At 46.5% G+C, this 9272-nt stretch overlaps 1 protein-coding gene across 1 annotated transcript in view; it reads left to right on the forward strand.

Annotated features, from left to right (window-relative positions):
- Positions 1-9004, forward strand: part of LOC144718569 (glutamate receptor 4-like) — an 80933-nt gene extending 71929 nt beyond the window's left edge. Inside the window, exons 18-20 of the mRNA XM_078593941.1 lie at positions 1645-1779; positions 3488-3653; positions 4844-9004. Coding sequence (XP_078450067.1) covers positions 1645-1779; positions 3488-3640 — 288 coding nt within the window. The 3' untranslated portion in view covers positions 3641-3653; positions 4844-9004. The remainder of the gene's footprint in view (positions 1-1644; positions 1780-3487; positions 3654-4843) is intronic.
- Positions 9005-9272: the final 268 nt, after the last annotated feature.

Genomic DNA, 9272 nt, shown 5'->3' on the forward strand with positions numbered 1-9272 from the left:
AAAGGGCCGGTGTGCCCACAATTACTGAGAACTTAGGGGACATGCTCCCAGCAGGAGCACGACGACATTTTGGGCCTCGGGATAAGTTTCCAGTACCGCCCCACCAAACGCCACTGCTTTGTTTCTTTTTTAATGTGGGGGGCGGGGGGGGAGGCGACGGCTGTGGAAGGGATGACGGGATGATGGCTGTGGTTGAGACAATGACAGAGTGGGAGCCAAAAGAGGGAACGTGCCCGAGAGGACGTCCACCGTAGATATGCAACAATGAATTCACCGCGAGTGCAGAAGCTAGATGGAGCTGGTTGCATTGCGAGACCATAATGACGATGGCTTGAGGTGGCTTTCATCCAGCAGTGGATAGATCATGGCTGATAATAATGATGATTGTGATGTTACTGGCATAGCTCCTCAATTATCCCAGTTGCTTAAGTTGCACCATAATTCAAGTAACTTGGACTTAAACCAGTGCAGAGGTCAACATTTTTGGGCCAGGATTTCAGGCACACTATGGCTTACCCTTTGCAAGCAGTGTCACAGGCTCTTGGATGTTAACATCCTCTCCGCAACAGCCCACGCGCTTCTTCTGATGATGGTAACAATGCCCTGTTGCCTCCAGCGGCTCTGAAGTAGAGGAGGTAACGGCCTCCATCTCGCTTCTCCCAGCCGTAGGTGACGCGTGCAGGCAATGCTTAACTAGAATGCGGAAGCAGCGTGTTGTAATTATAATTTCACAGTGGGTATTTTCTCACTTGCGATTTTTTTTTGTGTGTGTCGGATTTACTCGTGCCAGTGCAGTTTAAGTCGGCAGGTAAATCAATCTCCACCTCTTGGAGGTGGCAACTTTAGTTGACGCCGTACCACTTCAAATGGAGCTTAAATTGACTTAACTCGTGTCGACACGACTAAGTCGGCGTAAATCCCACTCACGTGAAAAGGCCCTCTGTGGGGCTCTCACCTGGTCAGGTTAAGCACTTGACTCAAAACCAGAAGGTTGCAAATTCTAATTAAGGTTGAGGTTGACTCAACCCATTATCATCATACTCTGGTTGTAGATAATTATAGGACACAATTGTTGTGGAATCTCAACAGTTGTTTCTGTAGAGACTGGCCCCACGCCAAGTGAATTTGTAATTTTCGCCACCGACCCAGGACCGCCAACATACCGCCCATCGCTAAGTTGATAACGAAGACGCCGACCTTTTTAATTCATCTCCCAAACTGGCCAGGTCTCTTGGGAAACCATCCGATGAGTAACCTCTAATGAAGCCACTTCATCTGATCTTCATCGCATTTCCAATTCTTTACATTCGAATTCTCCAATCTTTGCATTTCGATTTTTCGACAACTAAAAAACCTGCACGCGTCAACCGAGGCTGCGAAATCCGAGTTGGAATTTGGCACCTCGCTCAAACTGGAGCCACCAGCCGCCACTGTTTCAACTCCCACTCGTCCGCTCACCTGCCCGCCCCATTAGTGCTGCTACACAAGGGTATGTGAGCAGGCTGAAACCCACGACCCTGCTGCTGGATCCCTGAGAGTGTCCCCATGCGAGCGTCCTTGTTGGGTCTGGGGGTCGGGGAGGTGCGCCAACTGGTAGAGCGATCCGTGGTGGGTGGTGACGTGCGTGCGTGCCCGTGCGAGCAGGATAAGACGAGCGCTCTGAGCCTCAGTAATGTGGCCGGCGTCTTCTACATCCTCGTGGGTGGACTCGGTCTCGCCATGCTCGTGGCGCTCGTGGAGTTCTGCTGCAAATCCCGCGCCGAAGCCAAGCGCCTCAAGGTGGGGTGCCTGTGTATGTTTGTGTGCGCGCGCACCTGTGTGTGTGTGCGCACCTGTGTGTCTATGTGTGTGCGCACCTGTGTGCGAGCGGTAGTGTTACGGCTAGCGCGCTGCGCTATGAACCCCGGCCACCCGAGTTCGATTTCCGATCATGGCCAACATCGGTGACGAATATCTGGGCTTCCCCTCGGTCGACTCGGCCTCCTCAAATGAGTGCCTAGTGCGGTGTGTAAACATCGCCATTGGGGATACAAAGGCGGTCGAGCGTGGTGCTGGCCACCCAACCCCATGCCTATCGTTTAGGCCTTCATAGGTGCTTGCTAACAGCACTTGCCCCAACAGTCTGTTAAAGGCTAAACAGGAGATGTTTTATTTTGTGTACCTGTGAGGTATGGTAGTGTAGTGGTTAGTGCGCTACGCTATGAACCTGGCGACCCGAGTTCAATTCCCGCTCACAACTAATAACAGTGGCGAATATTTGAACTGGTCCTGGGCCTCCCTTAGGTCGACTTAGCCTCAAATTGGCACCTAGTGCCATATGTAAACATCACTACTAGGAGACAAAGGCAGCCGGGCGTGGTGCTGGCACACCCCACCCCCTTGTGCGATCCCGGCCCATTATAGGCGCTAACAGCACTTGCCCCAAAGGGGTCTGTTAAAAGCTATATGGGGGATCTTTGTCTTTGTACCTGTGTGTTTCTGAGTCCAGCTGTTTTGCAGGCGCGCAACAACTTTGCAACAGAGCAAACACCTGCATTGTTGCACCATAATCTCGTTCAACATGGCAGCCTCTGAACAATCATTATGTCCTTACTATATCTGGGTCATATATCTTTACCAAATCTGCCTTCAAGTTTGCCTATTGGCACATGTGTATTCATAACTTGGAAAATACAGATATACAAATACAACTATTTTGGTCAGTTAGGTATAATGTTACACTGACGTAATTCGAGTCCGATCATGAAGTTTATATTTTAAGATTTTTTTTCCCAATCACAAAGCGAGTCTAGAATGGGTCATACATGCAACCTAGGTGAGTTTTGACAGGATGAGATATCCATAATACGGGGTTTTTTTTTGGGTTAGATCGCGTAAATATACATTTGACGTTAAACCCGCCACCACCCGACACAGCCAATTAGAATGGTTTGTCACGTAAACAGAACATGCCAATTCGTTACTCGTACAGCACACCAGTGTTGGAGAGTAAATTCACAACATTTACAATCTGTTTAAAAAACTGTATTATGAATATTGGTCTCAAAAGCCTACGTGTTAAACTGAGGATGAGATATATATTGTTTAAACCATTAACAGGTACCTGTCAGCAACACTTGCTCACTATGGGCTACAGCAAGCGTGGCCTGCAGGCCACATCTGACCGTGGAAGGCTCTTGGAGTGGCCCATTGAGCTATTGCCCGCGGGGACATCGATACAGATTAGTGAAATGAAAGTGAGATAAACGAGAGTTAAAAACGACTCAAAATCGTCATATCTGGAACATTTCCACGGATCATTTCCCACAACCTCGCAGACCACCAGTGGCCTGCGAACGTCTAGGAGACCCTCCCCCTGCACCTCCAATTATCATGGGTGGCTACGTACGGTGCCAAAGAAGTTCAAGCGTGGGAACCACACTTCTTCAGTATAAGGCTAAGTTGAGTTAATCGCTGGTGCTGTGCCCGCGTGTGTGCCCGCGTACAGCTGGCGTTTGGCGAGGCGCTGCGTAGTGAGGGGCGGCTGTCTCTGACGGGCAGCCTGGGCGAGAATGGGCGGATGTTGGGCGCCGACTTCCCCCGCGCGCTTCACGCGCTGCCCGTCATGCGGCACGGGCACAGCGTCACCGACCTCTCCTAGGCCCCCACCGCTGGTACTGCCACAGACCACCGTGAAAGACGATGGGCACACGCGCAACACGATGGTCGCCGCCGCTGAAGTATGAACAAAAAAACGTATCTTGGGAAGAAGGGCACAACTGCATGTAAACGGCAAATTAACTTTTCATGTTTAGGCTTCCAGAAAGACTTCGATTTCACAGGATGGTTATCTCAAAAAAGAGAACGGGTCCTGAGAAACCAAAACAGGTCGTAACCCTAACGTACACAGTCGTAATGTCCCACTATGCAGGGCCTTGTTGAATAGCCACAGTGGCGCACACCTATAACCTAGCACCGTGGAGCCGTAGATTTATGGATTGCGCAGGTTTGATCGTGTGTCTGAGAGCCAGTGGTTTAGCTATTGGATTTACAGGCGGTGAAACTGTACCAAGGCCCGCAGGCTGAAGAGTCCCAGCCGCCGGGCTACGGATAGGGTGGAAAATGGACAGGTGGGGACCCATTTTAATATTTGCAACAGGGCCCATGACAACCATGCTTCATAGTTGATGAGAACTTACAACTTGACACGATATGGCAGTAAAGCAAGTGGGTTCCTTAAATGTTGTGTGTGAAATGTTTCAATGTTATCCCCATGTATGTGTGGGTTTTCTATTGGTAGTCTGGATTCTTTCGACATTGACTTGATCCCTCTTCACTTTCTAAAGGGTGGTCCAGATGTCTTACGACCCCCATTTAATTCTCTAAACCATAATATTTTTAAAGTATGGTCTATTTAAAACAAAAATGAATATGCAAAGGAAAGAAAATGTTCAGGGTCGATTAATTGGCGGGTCACAAGATATCTGGACTACCCTGGAGAATAGCAGTGGCTGTCCTACAGACATCGGCATGTGGAATTCCCCCATTGGGCCCTCACTGCATTGCCACCTAATACCCATGCCATTTGAGCGTGTGGAGAAAACATGACCTGAGAAAATGGATACATTTGTGCATAATGAACCCAGCGATCCGACTCATTCCCGGCCATGGCTAACATTAGTGGTGGGTGACACTGGTTTTTCACACTCCCTTCATCAACCCGTACAAACCAGTGTGGTAAAGTATGGTCAAACAACCCCACGACTGATATGGCATGGGGAGGCCTCCACGAATAACGGATTGATAAACGATGGAAAATTGTTATAATTTGTTAATGCTGATTGCTCGGTGTGCTTCTCCGCAGGTTTCGACACTGCCTGGCCGCCTGAAAGGATCGCGAGCCTGCACACTGCACCACCGTTAAAAGACCAACCCGGGGAAAGGCTTCAAAGACAAACACTACAACTAAAAAGAAACACCTTTTTTCATGCCTTCGATAGTCCTCACAAAAGCGTCCGCCTTTGAAAACAAATGTGCATCGAGAAAACAAAACACGATTGTACAAAAATGTGCTCGCCTTGAGAGACAAAAGTGTGGCAGATTCGTGAATTTGTTTGGATGGGTGAGTGGGGCGGTTAGCGGCTGTGGGACGGTTATCTTATTTAGGTTGGGTCTTTGAGGCGAGGGTCAGGAGATCCGGGGAATGTCCCCTTTAGCATGGACAAAAAATCTATCCCAAGTTTACCTAGCATCATCGTCTCAAGAGGCCCTTCTAGTAACATCGGTTAATTCATAGGACCTCATGGTTATGGCACCGCAAGTTACTTTAGGGGGTGTTGAACAGCCCAAACGGTAATATCTATTGTATGAGAATAGTGAACGATCACATTAATCCACTGTGGGATGTTCATACGCACCCTTGCGGTTGCACCACACTGGCCTCAAACACAGGTACAGGAATTGTGCCTCTGTACCATTAACATTTTGAAAATGGCAAATATCACACTCGTGATAAGCCTAGTGAAATGTGTGTGTGTCACTAAAGTACAAAACAGTAACTGGTCCAGCGTTTTTGAAACGGGCCTGAACATCTGCTAATTAAAAAAAAATGCTTTTCTAGGCCAGTCGAAGAGCAAGGTTGCACCGTCAAAACTAACAAAACCTGGGCGAAGCCTGCGACAGGTCTTGGTGATATTGAGAGGGTACCTTTAAAAAAGGTGGACATGGGACCCACTGCTAAGGGATGCCTTTCTGGGGCAGGAGTAATAACAATATACTGTACATTTTTTTAAAACTTTAAAAAAAAAGAAAACTAACAAAAAAATATAGAACATTATTTCCAAAAATACTAGTTAAAAGTGTTTAGTTTTTGGAATAATTATATAAAGGTACCGACACGAACGCACTCTCACACCCATCTCACACTCCCATTTACGATGCTTGCATGAACTTTTACTTGGAAGTTTTAAATGGGCAAACGTTTACCACGTTAAAGCACTCTCGTGGCTTTCATTACTTTGGAACAAAATTATAACTATGAAATGGATATTTGTTCTATTTTCGTTGTTTGAATTTTGTCGACTGTACAGCAAAAAGAGCCCATGGGATTATTTAACGGGTCACCTACTAAAGTTTGTAACTTCACGAAGGTGACTGCTGTCCAGTGATCTAACAACAAAGAATATTTAGCATTTGCCGTTTACCATTGAAGTTCTGGTGTTTCTGGGCCCCACATTGTGTGTGGCTGCTCCTGCACATGCATTGGGAGCTGTGCATGGGTATGTTCTGAGCTGTTTGGTGTCCTCCCATAAGTACAAAAAAAGGAATTTGCCAAACATCCTAAAATACAGCACTCTTAAAATAGTAATGAGACCCAGTGAGGCTTTCTGGGTAACTAAAACAATATTAATATATTACAGGATGTTGCTCAATATCCTATGGCACTCTTTTTTCAGTCTCCTTAGGACAAACGGGAGGGGGTGATCATGATTAACCCTGGCCTGAAGGCCTGAGAAAAAGCCAGAACGATATTTGTGGATCCCCAAACCCATGTTGTGTGGCTCCTGAATCCCTGGGCTCGCCTCATTCCCGATCCCCCTGGTTCCATGGCCTGCGTATCCAGTCTAGTCTGGCCAACTGGTCCCTGACAAACAGGGCTCGCTTTACAGACCTTACAGACTAGGAGCTACGTTCATAATGGCCAGTGATGGGGTGGGGTAATCATGAGGGGTGAGAATTGTGGTGCAGTCAGTCTTCTTTGCTCTTTTATCTGCTTTATTGGTGCTTTTGTGACTTGTAAAATTTATAACAATGGTGAAAAAGGCTTCTTAGGATTCGTTGCGGGTGATTCTTTTGTTGAGTTATTGGAGGTAAAAGGTATCATTTGAGACTAATTTTCTTTCAAAATAATTATACTACTGATAGCTATTACTGTGAAGAAAACTTAAGTGTTAAGTTTAAGCATCCATCTCACACCCCAAGATGTGCATTATTTGAGAGAGAAATGTTTAACAAGCATTATAACGGTGTTATCAATAACAGTATTGTTATGATTATTGCTGCGATTCCGTATTGAGATGACTCCACTCTTCAGATCTCACAGTGCTTGTAAGTGGTGCTTGGATTTCGTAATGCTGATTGGACACTCGCACCCTCACTCTGGCTGGACCCCCCCCCCTCAGCTGCCATGCGTTTGAAGGTTTTAACACTCACGATATGACTTTATTTTTCGTCTCTCGGGTGACGCGAGTGTTCGGATCCCTGCGCTGCCGAGTCTCGTGTGACCACAGCCTTGGAGGTGGTGACTGAACTGACTCAAGCGGGTGACTGCAGACTTATATCTCTAGGTGTCTAGAAGTCCCTAATGTAAAGATCTCCAGGCATCTAGGTTCCTACACATCTGAAACCACAGGACTCTCTGCATTTAGATCTGCACGGACCTTGGGATTTGTATTGATGACCACGTCTATATATATATATGTCTAGGGCCTCTTGGCTCTTCCATGTCTTGACCTCCAGGCATCTATGTTCCTAAATATTTAGATCTCCAAGCCTCTAGACCCCACCAGAGGCCTTCTTAAGGCTTATCGGCCCTTCCACATCGAGATTTCTATGCCCCCACCTTCCTCTAAATCAAGACCTCCAGTTCTCTAGGTTAATACACACCTAAACTTCCAGGTCTCTTGCCCCCCTGAGTCTAGTCCTCCAGGCCTCACTTCCATACCTCTAGGATCCAAGACATCCAGACCCATAACCAAATGTCTCGATATTCAGCCCTCCAGACCTACAGGCCCTGGCATCAGGCCTCACAATTAGCCTCTAGATTCCCACAATTAAAGAGCTCCACATTTGCCGAAGGCCCCAGAGCTTGGCTTCTGCACCAGCAGGCATCTTTTAGATTTTGCTGCCATCACCATCCAGGTTTGCAGACACCCCCTTACGATAAAAAAATATATATTTTACGAAAGTAACTAAAAACATATACTTTGTTTATAAATTCATACTCTGCATGGGTATTCATACTGTACTTACAAATCTAGTATGGCCCTCGTGCCTTCTGCCACTCGTGGTGGTGCTGCTCCTGCCATGCAAACTCTTCCCCCAGGTTCCGTGGAATCTCCAAGTGCTGACTCGTATGAGGGCAAAGCGCCTTTTGGGCGCTGTAACGATTTCCTCTGAGAAAATAAACCCGAGTGACTCAAACAAACCGACCATTGGTGGATTGAGATGCAGAGCAAAAGTTACCTGGCATTTGGGTTTAGTACGGTCTCGTTTGGAGTGTAGTGATTTAACCCGGATTCTAACCCCTAATCCTGATCCTAACTGAAGGGAAAATACTGTTGCAGTATGAATCCCCTTGCAGAGTATTACTTTTATGACACATTTCAAAGCCGACACCAGGTAATTCCATACAAGTCTGCATCCATCCTATGCAAGATAAGGTTTCAGACCAATACTAGTCTGAGTTTGAATCCCGTACCACTCTGAATAGTATTATTAGGGTTATGGGAAAGCGAGTTCTTTGGTTGCATTACAGCACTTCCCATTGATGGGGGAGGGGTGGGGGTCAAGGTTAAGGGGGTGGGGGGGGCACACATTCCCCACCCCTCACACAGAAGGGCAAATAGCTGACACAATTAATCAATACACTGTATAATCCACAATTCATATCCATTTAAACTCTCAGTTTTATTAAATAGCGACAATAAAAAAAAACTACTTGGATAATTAAATCCACCATGTAGAATTTTAACTTGATATATTTTCTCAATTAAATTAACTAAAGCTAATAATACTAATTGAGCTAAATTGTATTTAACATTTTGGAACCCGAGGTTGCAGCGCTAGTCAGGAGTACGGGAGGCCGGGATACGTGAAGGGTGTGCAGTCGTAGTCCTTGCTGTAAATAATCTGCCTCACGCTGACATCACCACCATCACTGACATCATCATCACCATTGATTATCGTTATTATTAATTAACAATGACGTTAACATGAATTATTAACTGGAATAAAGTATTGCTTTCTTAAAGCACGTGTTGTGTTTATTTATTTGTTGCACATTTACACAAAGGACTTGGGGACCGTGGTGATTTTGAACCCAGTTACCCGAGTTCAATTGGCACCCATTCTAATGTCAGTGATGATATATTTCACCGCTCCTGAGCCCTTCATCTCACCAACCTGCACAGCTGAACCGGCGTGGTGAAGTATGATCAAGTAACCCCCCATGACCAACACTGGCATGGGGAGGCCTTCATCCATGGTGACAAGGAAAGCGGTGACCTGGCATG

The sequence above is a fragment of the Lampetra planeri genome, chromosome 5 (genome assembly GCF_965212315.1).
Source record: "Lampetra planeri chromosome 5, kcLamPlan1.2.h2, whole genome shotgun sequence".
Taxonomy (NCBI): Eukaryota; Metazoa; Chordata; class Hyperoartia; order Petromyzontiformes; family Petromyzontidae; genus Lampetra; species Lampetra planeri.